This window comes from Echinops telfairi, unplaced genomic scaffold (assembly GCF_000313985.2).
Source record: "Echinops telfairi isolate 266 unplaced genomic scaffold, ASM31398v2 ScPeMD7_3;HRSCAF=10, whole genome shotgun sequence".
Classification (NCBI taxonomy): domain Eukaryota; kingdom Metazoa; phylum Chordata; class Mammalia; order Afrosoricida; family Tenrecidae; genus Echinops; species Echinops telfairi.
This window is the reverse complement of record NW_022103899.1, coordinates 4,281,960-4,304,617: the sequence shown is the minus strand read 5'-3', so window position 1 is coordinate 4,304,617 and position 22,658 is coordinate 4,281,960. Positions and strand designations below refer to the sequence as shown.

Sequence of the window (22,658 nt, the reverse complement as noted above, 5' to 3'; positions counted from 1 at the left end):
TTCCCCTTTACTTCCAAGACTCAGGGAGCAGACACCCTCCTGTTTCTCCTGCAGAGCAGCTGTGAATATCACCTCCCACCCCACACCGAACCCAAAGCCCCACCGGGGCTCCTGGTACAGCCATGTTCACTGCAGCACTATAACAAGTGTCAAATGGTGCAAACAACCTGCATGCCCATCAACTAATGAATGGATAACAAACAATGTGCCACAGTGGAGAATTGTTCTGACCTCATGAAAATGGATGTCCTGATATATGCTAACACGCCACAACATGGATGAACCTTGAAAACACCAAGCTGCCTGAAATAGTAAGTCCGTTACAAGAGGCGAACGTTGTATGATCCCACTTACAGGAACTCTCTAGAACTGGCAAATGACTATTGGCAGCTTAAACCCACCAGCCAGCGGCTTGCTCGGCAGGGAAAAAAGAAAGACGCTTCTGCAAGCCTTGGAAACTTAAGGGGCCATTCTACCCTATTCTTCAGACTCGCTGTGAGGGAAAGGGACCCAGGGAGGGCAGTGGTTATGCACTCTGCACTTGGCCGCTAGCTTCAAGGTCAGCAGTTCGAAACCACTAGCAGCTCCGCAGGAAGAAGAGAACGCTTTCTCCTCCTGTAGAGCAGCAGTTGGGGACTTCCACAGGGATAGTTCTCCCCTGAGGAGGAGAACTCGGAGTCGGCCTCGAGTCGGTAGCGGCGAGTGAGGGAAGAGGGGGAGTGGACAGGGGCACACAACCAGACGGCCCAGAGCGATTCACTTGGGGGAAGGGAAGAATCACCTCTCAGGGGAGGTGGAACTCCAGTTCTCTGCTCAACTTTCAACACCGAAGTAACTGCCCTGGGGGATCTGGGCGTGCCAGCAGCATCGGCTCCACCACTTTTCAACTTTCAAGATCAATGCTTACCTGAAAATGTGCGGCAGGGCTTTATGGGCGGTCCTGAGGATGCTTCCCAGGTCTTCCATGCTAATATTCTAGCATGTCTGGCCCGTGGCCCTATCGATGAGGTTCCTAGAGCCGCAGACAGCACTCCACACCTCTGGAATTGCAGCCTCCAAACCTGGGATACGGTTTGGGCGCGCAAAGGCAGGTAAAGGCGAGGCTTGGCTTCCTTGCGTGCCTCAAGGAAAGCCCACCTCTTCCGCAAGCAGCGGAAATTGGTTGTAAGTGGCGGATGCTGGGAAGGCCTGCAAGAACCCTTCCTGGGTTTACCCAACCAGCCTTCCCCTGCAGCTCGTCCAAGGACACATGTTCGCAGCGCAGGTGGCAGCGGAGGGCATTGCTGCTCCTGACCCTGCGGGAGTGGCCTCCCTTGTCTGGTTCTGAGACCAACACACTCTTGCTACCACCAGCCAATAGGGGGGTCAACCGAGAAGAGCGCGTGCGTGGTTCGCTGCTTCTACCCCGTGCAAGTCACCAAACATGCGATTCACTGTCGCTCTCATCCTGCAGGCAATCCTCCTTTTGCTACGCCGTTTCTATTTTATAAGCCCATAATATAGGAATATATATATTCACAGCATAATATAGGAATTAAACGATGTTGTTGATTGCATCGAGTTGATTAGGACTTAAGGTCGTGATCAAAGCCAAAGGAACTCTAGTGGCATAACGGGTTAAGCACTTAGCTGCTGACCACAAAGTCAGTGCCCATGTACTGTGTGTGACTTCCCACTCCCCTTTGCCCCAAATGTAATTGGGGGAAATGCAGGCAGAGGAAGTCCAGTGGTCCGGTCATGGAAAGCAGGATGTGCTAGACAAAGAACAGTCTTTTGAAAACTGATTAGTCTGTGCATTTCTTTACTAAAACATGAGCAGTTGGTTTATGCCCTTTGCAATGTCAGAGTCAGCATTTCTCAAACTTGGAAGGTTAATAGATGTCCTGGGGGGGAGGGGACGGTGGAGGGGTAGGTGGGGAAGCGATGCACAGCCAATTAATTGAGGAGTTGGATAACTATTTCCCAGAGGATGTGATAAATTAGTTTGCATTGGGATGCTCCAAGAGGCTTGCTGGATGATAGATTATTTTTCATCAGTGATACTTCTAGTGTATTGGATGGAAACATTGACGCGAGGAGTGGTGTGTGGCCGCAGGAAGAACAGGCAGGTTATCACCTAAGAAATGAAGGGTAAGATGTCCGCAGGTGAGAAGAGCGCGCGGGCTGGAGCGGGCTGGAGCAACGAGAGCAGTCAAGTTCGAGGACTCTATATGTCACAGCTGTGATGTGAAGCCGGGAGAGGCTGACTTTCTAGACAGAAGACCAAACCAAACAAATGAAGCCCGAAAAGTTGCCATTGGGTAGGCTCTGACTCACAGCAACCCTATAGCAGTTCTGGAGTAGAGTGAAATTTCTTAATATGACTCTTGTCCATGTCTTTGTAACTCCCACCAAACGACTATGCAAATAGGGTGTGTGTAACACGAATAAAGGGGATTGGTCCATTTCAGTTACCACTCCCCTGGTTGTAAGGATGAGCACTCTCCACAGGAGGAGAAAGAAATCCCTGGACCATTGGAAGTGGAGTACATTAGAGATCTCCGTCTGACTTTGGAGAGGTCAAGGCGGGAGGCACCGGAGGCTGTGGGATGGAGACCATGGGTCAGAGCAGAGGGGCCAGGACAAGACCAGAGCTGAGGGAGGAGACCCTGGGAGAACAGAGGAGCAGCACTGAGACCGTGAACTGAGAGGCAGAGGGAAAGGCAGGCTTTCTGGCCCACAGAGGAGAGGCCAGGGGACTGTGTGGCTGAGAGACTGAGGCCTAGAGAGAGATATTTCAGCGAACCAGTGACTGTATCATTAATATTTTCTGATCTTGGCTTGTGGTAACTTCCCTAATACCTTCACTAATAAACCCCTTAGCCACGAGTGTCTGTGAGTTCTGTGTGGCCCCTGGAATGAATTCAGGAGCTACCCAGCATAGCAGTAGAGTCCTGTGGGAGGAATGGTTGGGTCAGAACAGGGTAAAGAGGGGGCATGTCTGATCCCTGCCGCATGGCTACAGGGAAGCCGGAAGGGAAGGCAGATAGGACCCTCCATGATTGCTCTCTTCTTACACAGTCATCTTACATACAGGAATATGGAGCTTCCACTACACCAGGGGTTCCCAACTCAACTCTGGCTACCCATTGGACTTATTGGTAAGCTTTGAAAAATACTGATGTATTACTTTATAAGACGTAATGATTATCCTTCTTTAAGCTATCAAAAAATATTGCACAGAGAATACTTTTAATGGCATGGCAAATGCATTACACATCCCCACACACACCCACACCCACACCCACACTGCTCACATGGCTCAGTTTCATTGAATTTATAACATCACTACAATACTTGAAACAAGCAACGTTTTCATTAACAAAAATATTATAGGGTACACTTCTTGGCATTTCAAAGAGAAAAAGAAGAGAAATCTCACAAAGTAATTATACAATGTTTTTAAAATGAAGTTTCCCACACACACTACCTCAGGAATAATCTTATTCTCAAGTCATTTCAAAATTAAAATGCTTAGTTGTATCAATCTTAGTTCATATTGGCCATTAACTTTATCAATTCCAATAGTTCCAATTTGACATATAATTTCAAGGGGTTCATTAAATATCCACAAACTCTTGTTGCAAGAATTACAGCTAAACAAAAAAATAAAAATAAAATTTTAAAATAATTACAGCTAACCAAAAATAAAAAATAGTTAAAGGGCAAAAAAAGATGTGCTTGTGTTTTCAATGTTTATACACATAAAGGAAAACTGTTTCTAATGATGGCTTATTTGTATTAAAGTAATAGTTGTTATGCAAATGTAAATAGCAAACATTATTCCATTAGTTAACTAAATAAAAAGTAAAAACTCAGGATTACAATTAAGAGTCAATTTATCTAAGCAATTAAGTAAAAACGCAGCGAATTCTACATAGATTCATGCATCTAAAAAAAAGTACAGGTAAATACTAGCTGCGTAGCAGCTAGTTAAGTGGTCAATGAACATTGACTGAACAAAAAAATATCTATTTAAAAAGGTAAACAAATATATACCGAAAAACAAACAAACTCATGTCCAGTTGATGCTGACTCACAGTGGCCCTCCCTACAGGACAGGGTGGAACTGCTGCTGTGGCTTTCTGAGACTGCATACATGTACGAGAGTAGAAAGCCCCATCTTTCTCCTAAGGACCCATGAGGGACTTTGAATTACTGACCTTGTGCTTAGCTGCCCAACATCACTGCAACACCACCAGGGCTGCTACAAATACATAAGCGGCCCCGAATTAAATGGGGATCAGCCCCCTGGAGCTTATCGCCTTCCAATGTGATTTTCTTTTTCAAAATAGATTACCAAATATTGAGCTATTGAGAAGGCTATTTTGAGGAAGTCTGAGTTAGTTTATTGTGCCAACCTGGCCGATAAACACATGGGGTTAATTGAAGGGCAGAGGGATAAATGGCTCAGTGAGCTTCAGCTTTCTAGTTCGGGTCTCTTGCTTTCTGATGGTCGCACCAGGGTGCAGCTGCCTTAGCAGTTCCTTGCTTCAGCTTGCAAGGCTGACTTCCTGTAAGGCAACCCCGAGAAGCCACATGGACCTACCCCTATGCAGCCCTGGGTGCTGGAGCACCCGTGTGGAGACCCCTGCCAGCACTGAGATGCTTACATTCACTGACTTGGCTTTCCTCCTGCATTCGGCATCATTGCCTCTGTTTTGTGAGATGGAGGAAGACTTTGTGGATTGGTGTCAGACATATGGGTTAATGTTGGACTTGTGGGCTTGAGCAGCACTGGGTTGGGATATTTTCTTGATGGCACTTAATCTTTATATAAAACTCTCTCTTATACATGAGTTGCTGTGGATTTGTTTCTCTAAAGTACCCAGACTCACACACAGTCTATAATCATCGATCACTAAAAGAGAAGCAGGAAATACAGTGACTATAAAAGAAAAGTGGAAACGTGTACAAAGAAGTCAAACCGTCCATATGACATCCTCTTTGCCTAGCTCTGGATGATGTTGAAAATCTCTTCAAATTTTACTTTTAATCTTTGACACGATTTTTACAAAAGCCCTCTAGAGCAGGTAAAAATAAAAGCTAGATAATGTAGAGAATTTTGAAAAATGGGAGGTGGGGCTCAGGGCAAAGACATCACATAGCAAGTTTTTATTTTCTTTAAAATGGGCTATTGATGGGGGAAAAAACATAATCTATTTATCTCTAGTCTTCATATCCCTCTCCCAAAAAGAAGGGGTGGGAGGAACTTGCAGGAGTTAAAAATCTGAAAGTTGACTGATGCAACGTTGTTTTAGAAGATGCCTCTATATTCCAAGAAATAGCTTATTGTGAGACCAGAAAATTCTTGCTATTCTGCACTTTATGCCAGGCTCAATGGCTCAAGCTACATCCCAGGACCTTTTGTAGGTGATCTGTCTTGCTTCTGAAAAAGCAGAAAGAAAATGTGCAGCCTGTGCATTCCCCCAACCCCACAAGAAGTCATGGCCTGTGTTAAGAAAGCACAGCAGGGGAGTAAGAAAAAGCCACCCATCTTCCTAAGGAGGTTTGCTACTTAAGTAAAAAACCACAAGTGATGGCGAAGGGTGATCCAAACATAAAAGGTGACTTACCTATAGTACTGACAGGCTATGGAAATTTCACTTACTAAACTCATGCTTTAAAAAATGCATATGGGTCACATGGGACCTTATATTATTTTCGACATTTTATGTGTATGTGTTTTTCTTTTTCTTCATATTTGGCTTTAGCTTTGCTGTACTTTGTCACTGGAGACAGCCCTCATGAATTATTTTTATATGTTTTTCAGTCTATGAAACCCAGGATTGATGAACCTGGAGAGACAGCAAGTAGAATAAGGGCTCCCAGGGGTGGCTGGTGGGGGTTGGTAAATGGGAGCTGATGTCAAGGAATTCAAGAAGAAAGAGAATGGTTTGAAGCTGATTGTGGTAACAATTGTACGATATTGCTGGATGTGGCTGAACTATTGAATGTTATGATATCTGTACTGTCTCCTAATAAAAAGGTTTTGGAAAAAAGAAAATAAAAATAAATGTATATGGGTTCCCCCACCCCACCCAGGGAACTCGTCAAGGTTACAAAGGTCTCCACATGCACAAAGGCATAGTAACGGAGTGATAAGTGTAATATACACACGTATACATTTAACCAAAATAGAGGTTAGGCTATCTTTGTTTTCACTGTTAAAATACACATAGGGTTAAGCTCATCCTGGTGGGATAGCCAATCAGTCATGAGTTCGTCAACTTTGTAAGTGGTTAATTGGAAAAGCTTAAAAGAATATCATCTAAAAAAAAAAGAATATCATCTAGCAAAGTTATACAGTCAGACCAGAGGCATTGTCCTGTATTCTGATGACAGACTATCCTTGTCAGCATTCCCTACACCCCACCCACCAAGTCATGGCAGACATCATGAATCAAGTAGATAGGTCATTCTCCGATGATTCTAGCCTCAAACTCACAATCTCAAGAAGCTATAGCTAATCAATCAGAGTTAGCATTGAATGAAAACAAACAAGTTGGCCATCCATGGCCAATGCTGAACTACCAATATGTATTTATTCCCCCATCTATCTCTGTAGGCAACCACTGTGAAGCAGGGCTAAGGCTAGATGGAAGCTGTATATCTGACTGGTAGTCCAACAGGGAGCATCATGACAAGGTGCCATGAACAATGCCCTTGTATACTCTTATGAAGGCCCACGGATACACCTAGATACCCTTGCAATCACAAATAACACAGGAAAAGGAGGCGGTGTCAAAATCTCCTAAGGGACTCAAGACTTTAAAAGTACTCATTGTATGCTCATTTACCATATCATTTACCAAATGCTTTTAATCACATGGCTATTCTAACAGAAACCTGGAGGCTTAGGCCTTACCACCTGACAGTCAACAAGAGGAAAAAAACTCACGGTTTGGATGGTGGGCCCTAGTGCTACCGTAGTGAAGCACTTAGCTGCTCACTGAAAGAGGGGTGGTTCACATGTGGGAGAAAAGAGCCCGTGACCTGCCCCCTGTAAAGATTACAGCCCAGAAGGTCAATGAATGGGGTCCTTCGACCGTCCTACAGGGCTACCATGAGTTGGAGTGGACTAATGGCAACTAACAAGAACCCTTGGTGACAAATTTGTCTCATTCTTTATAGCTGTTTTTTTTAATCAATAGAAAAGGTTTTATATCATAATATAAAAAGATTCCTAGTTGCATTGTCCACAGCCAAGAAACTATGAATACACACAATAAAAGAAAACATACTAGTGTTCTAGGATTGTCTTTCAAAGGAAACAGCTTCATTCTAGCTATCTAGGAACAGTAATCAAGTCCTAATTTTAACATATACCAGTTAATAACAGCTGACCTTGAATTTCATTCTGCATGGCGATACCATTGTGCGTGGGAGCAGAATAGTGCTCCATAGACTTTTTAGGGGCTGCTTTTTCAGAAGTAGATCACCAGGACTTTGTTCGGAGGTACCCCTAGTTAGGCTCAAACTTCCAAGCTTTCAGTTAGCAGCCAGCCATGTTAACCACACCACACCACACAGAAACTCAAGATGTTGGCATTAAAATAACAAATGCACTGCCACAGATAGAATTCATTCATTCAAATCTAAGTGGGTTCTTGAATTGTGGCCATCAAAATAATAATGGCAACAATATTAATAACACTCATTTCACACAGAACAAGGGAAGATGGTTTAAAATCCAGAAATGTGTGCATCAAGGGTGTATCCGTTCACCGTATGTATTCAGTCTGTATGCTTCCCTAATAATCTGAGAAGCTCCCTGAAGAATGTGCCATCAAGAGAGGAAGGCGTATTACCAACCGGTAATAATCAGATGACACAACCTTGCTTGTGCAAGAGCGCTTGAAACACATGTGAAGATCAAAGAATATAGCCTTCAATGTGGATTATAATTCAATTTAAATAAAATGTCAATCCTCACCACTAGACCAATATGCAACATTATGATAAACAGAAGAGTCTGACGTTATCAAGGATTTACTTGCATACACAATTAGCACTCTGAGAAACAAAAGAAGTGACTGATTCCAATTGGACAGATCTGCTACACAGACCTTGTTAAGATGGTAAAGAGCTAGGTCCAAAACTGGACCACAATGTAAATTTCAATTTACCAATTTTACAACACTGGACCACATTCTAAATTCTAATTTACACTAGAGTAGAAAAAGGTGAGAAATACATCCAGAATGTAACTGTGGGAGAGTGTAGGTAATATGGAGTAGAGGCAAGAGTGGAGACATTCACTGGGAATGAGAAAGCCAAACTGCTAGGTACACATTGAGGTCCTCTGGAGGAGAGGAAAATGGGATGGAGAGGAAGACCATGAGCCAGGTCTCTGATGAGAAGACTAGCAAGTAGGTCAGTGGATCCTAGCATAAAGGAGGCTTAGATGTCCTAGAAGGGTAATGAAGAATGGTCTAGAACAGTGGTTCTCAACCTTCCAAATGCCACGACCCTTTCACACAATTCCTCATGTTGTGGTGACCCCCAACCATAAATTTATTTTCATTGCTACTTCCTAACTCTAATTTTGCTACTGCTATGAATCAGGCAACCCCTGTGAAAGGGTCGCTGGACCCACAGGTTGAGAGCTGCTGGTCTACAAGTAACATGAATATAGGCAACATGGTGTCTGAACAACCCCATCACATACACCCTGTACAAATACAGGTGTATGTAACAGGGTTGGCGCCATAATGTACTGACGTGGGCCAGTCACACATGTAGAGAACAGCTACTCTGTTAAAAGCAGCTACTGTGCTGAAAGCAGCAGTATTGGAAGTAAAAGGACACTTCATGAATTATAATTACTGGGTAATTGCTGTGAAAGATGATCATTGTGCTCTTGCAAAGATTGCCCCTAGAATTTCTGATCTGGTGAGAAAGAAGCTATCTCAACCTTTGCACTGAAGTTGGCTTGTTATGTAAACTGCGCAAAATATAACAATGTAGTTTGCTGTTGTTATATTAAGACTGCTAGCCATGTTACACCAGGCTTCAAGATAAAATTTCATTTATTTGTAATTAGAAATAAATATTTCACAATATATAATTACATATTGTTTTGGTGGTTAATCATTATGCTTTAATTATATTCAATCTATAACAATGAAAATACATCCTGAATATCAGATATTTACATTACAATTCATAACAGTAGCAAAATGACAGTTATGAAGTAGCAACGAAAATAATTTTTTGGTTTGGGGGGGGGGGTCACCACAACATGAGGAACTGTATTAAAGGGTCAAGGCATTAGGAAGGTTGAGAACCACTGTGCTAGAATTTCACTATCTTAATGACAATGACCTTACAATGAGACAATATTTGGTAAAGCAAACTCTCCCACCATCTTCTTTGGGAGTATTTTTATTACTCCCAATTAAATTAAATTAAATTTATTCTTTCTAAATAAATTTAAGTTAGCTTGAGAAATCCCACAAAATAAAACATTAAATTTTTATTACAATTGAACTTATATAAATAATTTTAAATATTGATTTCCATGTATGAATTGGACATACTTCTATTTAGTTTTTTCAATAACTGAATAAACTATGAATATGATAGCCTTCACTCGATTTCCATCTTAAATCTTTATCTCCCAATAAAGTTCTATCATTTTCTGTCTTAAAAAGAAGTTAAAGGTCAAAAAGATGCCACTCTGAGGACTAAGGTACATCTGATCCAAGCCATGGTCTTTTCAATCACCTCAGATGCATGTGAAAGCTGACCAGTGAATCAGGAAGACCAAAGAAGATTAATTACTATGGACTGTCAGAAAAACAAACACATCTGGTTTGGAAGAAGTACAGTCACAATGCTCCTTGAATGCTGAGATGGCCTACTTTGGACACAGGATCAGGAGGAAGCAATTCCTGGAAGTGGCCATTACACTTGGTAAAGCAGCTGAGCGAAAAAGAGGAAGACCCTCAAGGAGATGGAATGACACAGTGGTGCCACAGTGGGTTCAAATACAGCTGCCGTGCTGAGGATGAGACGGGAAAGGGCATCATCTTCTTCTGTTGTGCATAGGGTCACACTGCGTCTGTTGTGCCCAGGGTCAGACTGACTTGACCTCACCTGTCAACACTAGCGCTGTATAGATAATGATTCTTCTCGTCCTCATGACAACCGACCAGGTAGGCCTCACTGCCATGGAGGCTGACTCATAACAATCCTGTATCATGGAGTAGAAATACCCATTGGTTTCCAAAGCTGTGAAATCTTTTTTTTAATTAAATAAATCACTTTATTGGGTGCTCTTACATATGGCGAACCATACATCAAGTGGGCATGTACAATTATTGGCATCAACAATTGCTAAACATTACAAAGCTATGAGTCTTTAGGGGAACAGAATGCGTCATCTTTCTCCTGTGGAGCAAATGTGTTCCTACTACCGACCTTGTGGGCAGCACAGTTAAATCACACTAACTAGAAATCATCAAGGAGCAGAAATGATGAATTTTAGAATAATGCCAGAGATATTATACTCTAAACACCATTAAAATTTAAATCTAGATTTCCAGTTAAAGATGGTGGGCTAACCACATGCATCTATTTCTTCCTGTGCTAGTTACATAATGTTATCAATATGAGACTTACAAGGGATGAAGGGGTGTTTACCCTGCCAATCAGGCCACAGCTTGATGACCTCATTTGGAGGTGCTAAGGAGATAAACAGCTCTTAGGAGGTGAGACACATGCTGACTCCCTGGGAGACATTGCAGCTGACAAGATACATGGATCTGTTAGATCTCTCTGGAGCTAGATTTATACCTCGGTCCTTGGCTCCGCGCGAGAAAGAATTCACGCCGAAGCCTGGTTCGTGATCGAAGTGAGTTTATGAGCGTTAGAAGAAGTTTCAGGTTTACACGGCACCCAAGGGGCTCCTCCCGGACACTCGGCTTAGCTGGAAGCGGCTCTGCGTCCCGCAACGCGTGCCAAAGCTCTCTACGCCGGAGTTCTCTCCCCTCCGTCTCTGTTCTCCTCCCGTCTCGGTTCTTGTCCTTCTCTCTAAGATCTCCTCCCCTCCGGGCTTCTGCCTTTTCAAGGATTCCACAGGGAGGCGTGGTGGAAGACCCCTGATCGACCCCATTGGCTGAATTGAATTTACCTGGCTAGGTGATCCAATTCAAGTTCACGCCCACCCTTGCCTACTGGCGGGAACCCTGAGCATGTGCGCTGTGCCACTCCTTTGTTCCCCTAGCTTGGCCCTCTGGGCACATGTTAATGGACATCTCCCAGCCCTATGCTGGCCTACCTAACAGATCTACGCTGGTGCCCTGAGCTAGAAGAGCCAAGGAGGGACCCCTGCCAGCACCCCTGCCAGAGATGCTTGTACCACCGCTGGACCTATAAGAATTTCCACCCACTGGCCTGTGATCTTCCTGCATTCGACATCATTTGCATATGTTTCATGAGTCTGAAGAGGAATTTATATGTTGGTATCAGACATATGGGCTAATATCAGACTTATGGACTTGATCCGGACTGGGCTGGGATGTTTTCCCAATATTCAATTGCTCTTATATATAAACCTCTTTCTTATACATGAGTGTCTCTCTGGATTTCTCTAGTCAACCCAGACTAACACATTTCCGTATCTAAAACTTCATTACAATAGCAGTGGAGTTTGAATGGTATATGAAAAATTACAGTCATGGGATTGCAACAGATTTTAGAAAGACAAAAGGTTGAAGACAGAACAGTATTATAGGAGAGTAAAGGAAGTTAAAGCTTCGATGCGAGGAAGAGAGAAGCCAAGTAATGTACCCACCTACGAACCCTTAACACGTTTGGGACTTGGAAGTACCAGGTGTGAAAAATGGGAGCGAGGGGTATAGCTAAAAGTAAGGCTGGGCATCGAATTGAACCTGGGTCCTCTCCCAGCCCTCCGCAGCCAGGGCACTCATCGACCCACACCTCATCCACAGGAGAAACAACTTCAGGTCCCCGGGCCATGGAAAAGAACCAGCTGGATAAGGGGAGGGGGAGGCAGAAAATCGGGAGTTTAATCAAAGCCATCACACCAACTGTAGTTTCCTCAGCTCTCTACACACAACATGCTGTCCAAACCTAAGTCACTTCTGGAGTGATGCAATGGCTCCAGGCAAATGACCTCCACGCATATACTGAAGACCACACCCCCACCCCTGCTCGGCCCAATAAAAACCAGCTCTGTCCAATGGCCCTTCAGATCATTGACAAACCTGGCTCACACACAAGGTTTTATTAAATTAGCTTATTAGTACCAAATTAAGTACACCAAGATGAATGGATAATCTGTCCAACTTTTTAAGAATGTCTTCATTAGAGACAGTATCAAAACAAGCAGAAACTAGGATCATGGAAGATACAGAATTAAATGGGGGGAAAACACTTTTAACTATGCTTAAGGAAATATGGGAACATAGAATCTATAAAGACAGGGTGTTATTAAAAAAGGACTAAAGGAAAAGACCTTTAAACATTTTAATGAACACCTTGCTACTGAGTTCATTTCAATTCACAGCAACCCTGTAGGGCAGGGCAGACTTGCTCCATGGGGTTTCCAGGACATGATGTTTAAGGAAACTATTGGCCACATCTTCCCCCAGAGCAGAAGGTGAGTTGAATCTAAGCCAAGTGCTTTAGCGCTGTACCACTACTGCTCCTTGCTTAACCCCCAAACCCAAACCCACTGCTATCAAGTCCATTTTAACTCATAGTGACCTTCGATAAGGTTTCCAAGACTGTAAATCTTTAAGGGAGCAGTCTTATCTTTCTCCCAATTGATTTATTCTAATTAGCAAATTAGAAACACCTTGTGGTTAGCTGTCCAGTACTTAACCCACTGTACCACCGGGGCTCTGATTTACCCAACAACCAAACTCTAGACTCACGGCCACCGAGTCGAAGCTGACTCGGTCTCCACGTAGGAAGGACATGGTTGAACTGCCCCTATGCCCCTTTGAGCTTCCAAGGCCAAAACGTAACTCTTCATGGGAGTAGAAAACCCCATCTTTGTTCCACGAAGCTGCTGGCGATTTCACACTGCTGACTGCAGCAAGCAGCCCAGCGGCGTACCCACTACCCATCAGGAGCTCCTGTGGCCTAATCTTGCTTTGTTTCAGGCCAGGACTCTCCGTCTACACCAGGAGGCAACAGCAAGGCCATTAAGGGCAGACTCAGTTACCTCATTACATTTAAAAAAGTAAAGAACAGGTACAGCTCAGATTAAAGATATCATACTGTATTTGGTAACAGATTAAAGAGCCATATAATGTTAACAAATTACAGGGATACATATCCTGAGGCCATGTGATGACCTGTTAAACACTAAATATGATAATGCATAGTAAAAAAACTGCAGTGGAAGGTCACATGACAGATACAGAAGATACTTTATCTTTCGCCTTGGAATTTTAAGTTTAAGCAATGGCATCCATTTCTGAACTTGTCATTAAAGATAACACCATAATCCAATACAGTGTAAAAATATAAAATCTAGTCTATTTACAAAATAATTCTTATCAAGATCCCTTTAGCCATATAATTCTCCTTGAAATAAAAGACAGGGCCAGCCCTTGAAATGAAAGGTGAATGGGCACTGGCTTTGCTTATAAGACCGTGGGTGGATACACCAAGAGAATCCCCAAATGTCTCAACAATTTCATGGTCGAGACAAAGCAAAAAATTATAGAAAAACCTGCCAAATTTCAGTGAGGCCTTAAGTGGCCCAACATTCTTGCAGGGTTGTCATCTGGTTCATCATCTTAAACTTTGGAGAAGTCGGGCACGCTCAACACACACGGCTCCTCAAAAAGCAAGATGCCCGTAAGCTTGACAGGCTGCTTCATGGTGCCTGTCACTCTTCAAAGCCCAGCTATAAGTCAAGACCCATTGGGATGTGTCTTTCGCGCCTTCAAATAGTAAGTTTCACAAATGGATCTGGTTCCTAAGGGAAAACCAGTGTCTTCAAGTGACAATGAAAATCGTATTTAGGTATAGAGCAATTCTCTCTCGGAAGCACCTATTTCAAGGAGAAAAAACTAAATCAGAAATAGTTGGATTTACTTTTTTAAATAATTACATGAAACAATTTATGAACTCATCTATTTGTGTAAAGCAATAGAAATGAGCTTATTTTCAGATCATTCAAAAACTAGTTAAAGTGTTTTCATTATAAACCTATCAATTCAAAACAAAACAAAACACTATCTACTAGAAAAGCTCCCTATCAGTAGCACCTTGATGTTCCTGGTCATCATTCTTGCACTTTCTTGCAAAAGAGAGGAAAACCTGTTCAACAGGTCAACATGGAAACTTACTGCAGTATCAGACTCCCAAACCCCACCCAGGTGAATTAAACAGCACAGGAGCAGAGAGTCCGCTATTTAATATAGAGCAGTCTCATAACTGTGTGCTACCTGCAAACATTTTAAGTGGCACACAGTTTATCTAACTGCATATCCACAGGTAGTGATTGTTTACAGATTGCTTATGTCTGTTTTAAAATGAAGAAGTCTGTAATTACAGATTTTAGAAAAGTGAATACCAAATAGTTTTAACTCTTGCAGGAGAAAAAATACACACATAAACATACAGGAGACTTTTAAAGTGCAATAGGCAATACCACGCTAAACTCATGGAAAACCAGAAAGCCAGCCTCATTTGTGTCTTCACCATGAAGTCAAATATACATGAAATCAAAGCAATAAAGAATACTCTTAGCATTTGATAAAAACTAGAGTGACACAACAAATATAAGAAGTACAATGTCTTTCAGGATTATTTTGAATGCAAAAAAACCACATTTATTAAACATCTGATTAACTTAAAAACACCAAACCAGTTTGTTTTAAAGTGCTTCTCATCCAAGACCTTAAGCGAAACCGTCATCCAAAAAGTGAATTTTTAAATTTACAAAGCAAACAAACACTGACAACAGGCATGGGCAGGCACTAAGCAAAATTTGTCATTTTTTCTTTAATTACATAATACCATTTCTAAAGGAATCTTGACAAAATTAATCTTTTATATAAATAGCCATAAATAAAAAATTTCTCCAGGTAAGAGCTGCAAACATTAAGTCTTTACAAGAGCAGCTTAAGGTCCATTTGAGAAAAACAAGAAGCACTAAAATCCTCGTCCGCTGAAAGTCGGTTATTTCTCTGGTGTGAGGGAGCAAGGTCACTTTGACATTCAGCTTCTTTTCTAGAACACTGACAATAACGTGTGCAGCATCTTAAATTTGGTAGGTCACAAAGGGTAGAATTTGTTTTCCTGGTGTGACAGAAGAATAAATAAATAGACATCAAATACTGTAATCCAACATTTGGTCCTGATAAATCAGTAGTGTCAACTTCACGTGTGAAGGACAACAGTCTGGTTTTTTAAAAAAATCCTCATTGTGTCATAATATTTGGACTAAAAATATTTAGAACGGTAAGTGTTTCCTTTTTGCTTAAAGGAACACAATACAATCGCCATCAAGCTTGGGTCTTAACTCGTTTTCAGCTGGATAAAGTGACCACTTGGCCCATGGCACAAGTGACGTAGCTCATTCTTCTCTCCAACAGAGACCGTCTAGGAGTCCATGGTTATCCGCTACAACGCACAGACTGAGCGCAGTCCCTCGCAGTTTTTTTGCTTTGTTTTGTTTTGTTTTTTAGAAAAATATCTACATTTGTCCTTATGGATGTCAAAATGTTACATCATCATTTATTTAAAACAAAAAAAGAGGACGCACATTCATACTGTGAAGTTATTAGGAAAATACTCTTGCAAATAAACTATATAAAGATAAAATACACTTTCAAAGTATGTGGGTTGTTGTCTTTTTTACTTTTTTTCCCTCAATAATCTATAAAGTGCAGAGAACTCCTAAGTAAAGGGAAGCGCTACCCCGAGAACAATAGTTGGAGCACAGCAGCTTCTGCATAGCAATACTCGGAGGAAGGCGCACACTTTAGTTTCCTCAGGAAGAGAAGAATGGGAGAGCGTCTTCCGAGTCAGATTTTTTTTTGGCCATAAATTTGTGTTCTTCAGGAATGGCTGCTGATGCCAAATCTCCATTAAGTGTATTCCTTGAACAGTGAACAGGTCCTACAAAGAAATGAATTAAACCGTTGAACATTTGATCAATATCCAGTTCGGTCCTCTGCAAAAGAACATTTTAAATTTCCTCGAAGGAGACAGGAAATTCCTGTAATTCCCTGCTCATTTTGGTTTGTCTAACAGTGAAAAATATACCATTTCAGTGAACAAGGTTTTTGTATGACTTATTGCTGGAACCATGGCTGGCACAGAATGAGCAGTTAATCTACATTTGCTGAACAGACTCTTATTTTCTTTAATGAACTAATGCGTTTCACCCTGATCATCTTAATGCTGTGAATACCCTCCATCTCCATGTTGTCTCAGCAGGTAAACCAAGGCCCAGAAAAGGCAGCCTGCAGCTGGGACAAGAACTAGGACTAATGGCAGTGTTGCTTTACTCACAGGGAGATGGAGCAAAGCTACCAAGGTATCTGCTCGGGAAAGTTCTCAAGTTCCACTGGAAAGGTCACGCAGAATTGCGACTGTGTCTCCAAGTGAACCCAACTGAGCACGGGCACAGCCCAGCTTTGTTTAACTTGTTAAAATCCAGCGCATTTAATAAAGCAGTCATCCCTCACAAGGAGAATACAGGCTCTCAGCTAAGACGGTCAATTGTAAAACATATACTTCTTAGGACTCTCACTGCTCAGTTGCTTCTGATTCATAATGACCCTGTATGACAGGGTAGAGCTGCTCCTGTGGGTTTCCCAGACTGTAAATCTTTACGGGAATAGAAAGCCTTCTTTTTCCCCCAATGGCTGGTGGTTTCGAACAGCTGACCTTATTGTTAACAGCCCGATGAATACAAAAAAGCACTGATTCTGTCTTTCCTTTGTCAACTAGCTAGAAACATTACATCTTAGCATAAAGAAAATCTAAAACAAAGCTTCTGGCCCAGCCTCCACTGGCCAAGTGAAAGGTCAGTCTTGTTGCAGTCCATAGCAACAAAATTGGGGAGTGGTAGATGAAAGAGGTTATATACTTAGCTCTTGGGAAAATTGTTTTAAGAAAATCAGGATCCTTCTTGGGAAAGAAACTCAAGGAAAATAGTGGGATTTTCTTTAAAAAGAAAATCAGCTATCACACAAGCTCCCTTCAGGGGGAAAAATAAAGTGACAACCAGAGAAAAGTACCAGGCAGTAGACAGAACTTTCCTGAGATCTGGATTAAAATGGTCACGTGTGAAAGACAGAAAGAATGTGTGTTCACCAGGAAAGTCAAAGGAAGGTATAAGTAATCATGAAAAGGCAACAGGGAAAGTAAAGATGAAACACGTAAGGAGAAGTAAATGGAGGTCATCAAGTCCCACAGGATTTCTATCCTCTCCACCAGAGACAGTAGTCTCTACACAAAGGACAGAAGCAACACGTGAAGAGAGACTCAAGTCCAAAACAGGTCAGGAGCCGGCAAAAGAACCACCTGTCGTAGCACCCCGAGTTGGCACAAATGGCTTGTCCTTCACTATTCACCAGAAGGTTAGGAGTTCAAACCCACCCCTGAACTACTTCCATAAAAATCCCACCAAGAAAATCTAATAGAGTTCAGTTCAACTCTAGAACGCATGCGGTGGTCCTGAGCAGGAATCACCATGCCAGCAGCGAGTACATTACATGCCAAGGTACTGGGAAAGTGTGCCTACGTTAGACCTATCACTAATTTTTCAAAACTACATAAGGAGAAGGGCAGGGGAAAGGTTTTCAGACTTATTTTAAAGCTTTCAATACTGTTATTCAGAAAAGAGAAGGGTCCTGAAAACTAAAGACCAGCAACGCAGGCAGTAATCACAATCGAAGTCCTGACTTAGGAAAGGAACGGACACAGGAGCCGGGCACCGCCACCCAGTTGATTGCAGCTCGGGAGAAAGACTGCTACCGAAGCCCCAGACTTCCTGTCAGACAAGGAAACTACACGTGTTAACATTTTTCATGGCCAAATAGGTCCTTCACAGGAAAGTTTTTATTTTTGCTTCTGCTGTATACTTCTTGACTGCATTTCAGATGAAGGACGATGGGCACCGGCACTCACTGCGACCCTTTTACTATTCTGAAACAAAGGTCATGTGGCTGGTGGTTACTGACAGAAATTTCAGAGGACTAATTTTAAAATGCTTCACCATTTAAACATTTTGTTTTGTTTTATAACACTGTTTGATAAAGAGCCACAAACCATCGCTGCGTGGCATTCTTGCGAATGTGCTGTGAGCATGATTTTTTTTAATTAAAAGTAAAAAGATCATAAAAAGAAAAAGAAAGAAATCACTCCTCCATGGCAGCTCGGGCTCACAAAGAACAAGCTGTGCGTGCTGGCAGCCCTCAGTACTATTTGGAGCCTGAGGGACTACTGGACGTGGAGGCTGGGGGAAGGGTTCACAGGGATCCATATCTCCTCCATGTTATCACCGTATCAGATAGTCACTCAGAAAGTACTGTGGGTTGGCAGGGGAGGAATGTGGATTGGATGGGAAAACAGAAGCTTCACTAGATTCACGGCAGCCCCTGGGGAGGTTGTTCAGCTCCTTGCATTGCACCCTATCCTCTACACCAGGGGTCGGCCAACTTGAGCCGGAAGAGTCAATCCTGTCCCTCCCAATAAATTAAAATTTACTTGAGAGCCATAAATATATTTTTACAAACAGCTGAAACCACCATTATCTAAATAACATCCTTTAAATGTTTCCAAGTTTACTCCAGACCCACATGTATGAATGTACGGAGCAAGGCAGACGGCGCTCGAGCTCGTTTGTCAACCCCTGTTCTAGACGTCTGTGTCACTGGTTTGCTCTAACAACAGGGAAGGAAGGCTCATTTGATTTACAGAGAGTTGAGAGAGAACATTAGAAAACTGCAAATGGATGGACAGGCTGAAACTACAAGGCAAAGTTATGAAAATGTTCAAAAACCAAACTCTAAGAAGAGAGGAAAACAACATAGGATTTCCAGTAACAGGATACAAAGCAGCGCTGAGCCAAAAGCCAAACATGGTGGCTTTAAAAAAAAGGAAGAGCCACTTCAAGCTAACATACCCAGAGTTCAATGTCTAAATCAACAGGCGTAATCATCAGACTTCATACCAGTCACAACAGTTTAAGAGAATCAGAAACACATTTCAGGATTGTAAAAGCCCAGGCTTTTGCTTTATTTGCTTCTTCGTTATGTCCTATGAGACATGACAAAGGAACTGGGTCGCTGACCTGAAAAAAGAATGGCGGTGGACATCTGAATAGCTCTGTTATGGGAGTGATCAGATTTACTTTGTATAGTACTGAGGCCAAAAATGGGATGGTGTTTGTGGTAGTTATATAATCCTTTGTCAATTTGAGAGGATTATGACTGAATAGAGTGGAGTCTAGTCTGTCAATCGGGGTATAGCCAATGAGGCCTCCGGGTGGGCATGGCCTTCCCTTGAGTATTCTGGGAACTCCTGAATTTCCTCCTGTGAGGTGGGAAACAGACTCTCTCTCTCTCTCTCTGCTCACTCCCTGAGAGACACTGTACTGACAAGACCATGGCACTACGCTGATAGACCCCATGCCCTGGGAACTGCAGAAGTCACATGGATGTACGTACCCTGATGCAACCAGATCTCTGGAGCCAGAGAAGCCACGAAGAGACCCCTGCTGGCACTGAGATGCTTACAACGCCACTGGATCCACAAGACATCCAACCCACTGGCTTGTGATCCTCCTGCATTCGGCACCATTGCATGTATTTCGTGAGTCTGAAGAGGACTTCATAGATTGGTATCAGATATATGGGCTAAATTGGACTTAGGAACTTGATCTGGACTGGGACATTTTCTCAATATTCAAGTGCTCTTGTAGATAAACCTCTTTCTTATAGACATGAGTGTCTATGAATTTATTTCTCTAGTCCACCCAAACTAATACAGCGTTATAAGCAGTTATATCCCACCGAACTACAATGAAGAACAAGAGAAGGAATGGCAAATGGCCAACAGGGGGAATCAAAGTATTTAAAAACCATTGGGTTACCACAACAAATGTTAAGTAAAGGCTGGATGCCTTCACAGAAATGATTTCTAATCAGTCTTAATGCAATCCAAGAGGCAATCTACCAGTCAATTGCTGTAAAACAGCAAAGTCAAACTGAGGTAATCTCAATAAACAGCAATTTATAGAGGTGTGCGTGGGAATAACACAAGAGATGGTGCAGTCGATCCTTAGGACTGAAGGATCAAGAGAAAGAAATCATTCCTAGGATCTAGTAAGCACTGTTGGAAAAAGCTGCTGTGCCAATGCTGTGACCTTCAAGGGAAGAAGCCAATCAGGGACTAGGGAAATAAGTGCCAACCCCACTTCTCCCCTCCTTCCATCTCTCAGCCCCTTTGGAAAAATCGAACTAGAAGCCAGTATCAGAGACCCCACTCTTGTTCAGGGTACAGAATGGGAGATGTGGTGGAGAGCAGAGCTGGAGAAGCCAACAGAAGGTGTGCAGCATGCAACTGAGTCCTGAGATATTGTAATATGCATGTTCTGACAAAGCCCAACCCCTGCAGCCTCCTGTTAATAGTACAAAAGCCTCCAAGGACTAGAAAACTCAGGTACAAAGGCCAAAGTCAAATGATTTTTCACAAATATTTTTAAGTTAATACAGCTTGATATCAAAATTCCTATATGTAAAAGTGAAATGATGACAAATAAAATGTTGGAAACAAAGATTTACAAAGGAAAGTTCTCCAGGCTATTGCTGGAGGGTTAGGGAGTTAAAAGCAGCTCCAAGATGAGTTGGGGAGGCCAGGCTATGGAGTAGGGATGGAGGCAGTAAAGGGACTCCTGGACAGAATTGGCAAGATGAGGCAACAGAAGAAAAAAAGCAATAATTAACAAGGAATCCAGGACAGATGAACCCTTCAGGACCAGTGCTGAGAGTGGCGATACCTGGAGGGTGGAGGGAAGGTCGGATAGAAAAGGGGAACCGATTACAGGGATCTACATATAACCTCCTCCCTGGGGGATGGACAACAGAAAAGTGGGTGAAGGGAGACGTCGGACAGTATATGAAAAAATAATAATAATTTATAAATTATCAAGGGTTCATGAGGGAAGGGAGTGTGGGAAGAGAGAGGGAAAAATGAGGAGCTGATATTAAGGGCTCAAGTAGAAAGCAAATGTTTTGAGGATGAGGGCAACAAATGTCCACATGTGCTTGACACGATGGATGTGTGTATGGATTGGGATAAGAACTGGACAAGCCCCCAAGGGACTGATTTTAAAAATAAAAAGCAATAATGATAAAACAAACTGGGAGTGAGCGAGCCTGGGTTCTAGGCACTGCTTTGTCGTGATTAATGAATGGAGAGTGCACAAACAACTTCACGTCTCTATGGTTTGGTGTCTTTGCTCATGAAACTGGAAATAAAAGAAAAAAATCCAAGTAGTAAACACCATTTCCAACAAAGAGTAAGTTATAAACAGCTCTTAAAAATACTAAGTTTATATAGCCTTGCTATTATTGCTGCTGTGTTGGTTATCACCTGGGAGCTTGTGAGATATGCAGATTTCAGGCTCCACACCAGATGGACGGTCTCAAAATCTGTACTGTATTAAGAACATCGATGCATGTAAATGTGAGAAGCACTGGTATGTTCCAGCTTAAGTCTGGGGGTGCCATTCACTAACTAGAGAGCTGCAGGAAGGAGGCCCCTTCTGCTGTGGTTGGCCTGAGGAAGTAGTGCGGGGTGTCAAAGCAATGCGTCCTGCCCTGGGCTGCGAGCCAAGAAATCAGCAGTTTGACCACACCAGCTGTTCTGCGGGAGAAAACATGTGCCGTCTCAGACACCCACAGGGCACTTCTACCCTGTCCTACGAGCTCACTCTGGACTCCATGGCCAGGGTTCAGAAGCCGCCGGGGTAACAGTGGTGTCGAGGAAGGGCAGTGAAGGGAGGAACGAGTTCCGTGGGGTAGGAAAGCACTGCACAGACCCAACATCGGGGTCCTCTGTGCGAGCTATGCTCCCCTGCTTGAACTCTCCCTGTACAGATCTAGTTCTGCCACAAGTCAGACGTCTGTCACCTGTTCAACTTCTTGACCCCGTTTCCTCTTTTCTTTTCAACCTTCTCACCCCCATAGATTTTTTTTTTCCTTCCTTTCTCAACCCATTGTCCCGAGTTAAAGATGAGAATGAGCCCAATTTATAGAGGTCTAGATAAAGACATGTACATATGCAAATATATTTATATATGAGAATGGGAAGATAGATCTACGTGCATTTATTTATAGGTTTAGGATTAAAGTAGCAGAAGGACATTGGGCCTCCACTCAAGTACTCCCTCAATGCGAGAACACTTTGTTCTATTAAATTGGCATTCTATGATGCTCACCTTCCCTACACAACCACTAAAGACAAAGCGGTTAAATAAGCAAATGTGGTGAAGAAAGCTGATGGTGCCTGGCTATCAAAAGACATAGCGTCTGGGGTCTTAAAAGGCTTGAAAGTAAACAAGCAACCATCTAGCTCAGAAGCAACAAAGCCCACATGAAGAAGCACACCAGCCT

General features: G+C 42.6%; 1 protein-coding gene across 1 annotated transcript in view; it reads right to left on the bottom strand.

The window, feature by feature from the left end:
• Positions 1–13,278: 13,278 nt before the first annotated feature.
• The window catches only part of PLEKHA3 (pleckstrin homology domain containing A3), a 29,421-nt gene continuing 20,041 nt past the window's right edge, over positions 13,279–22,658 (bottom strand). The window contains exon 8 of the mRNA XM_045296287.1: positions 13,279–16,149. Coding sequence (XP_045152222.1) covers positions 16,022–16,149 — 128 coding nt within the window. The 3' untranslated portion in view covers positions 13,279–16,021. The remainder of the gene's footprint in view (positions 16,150–22,658) is intronic.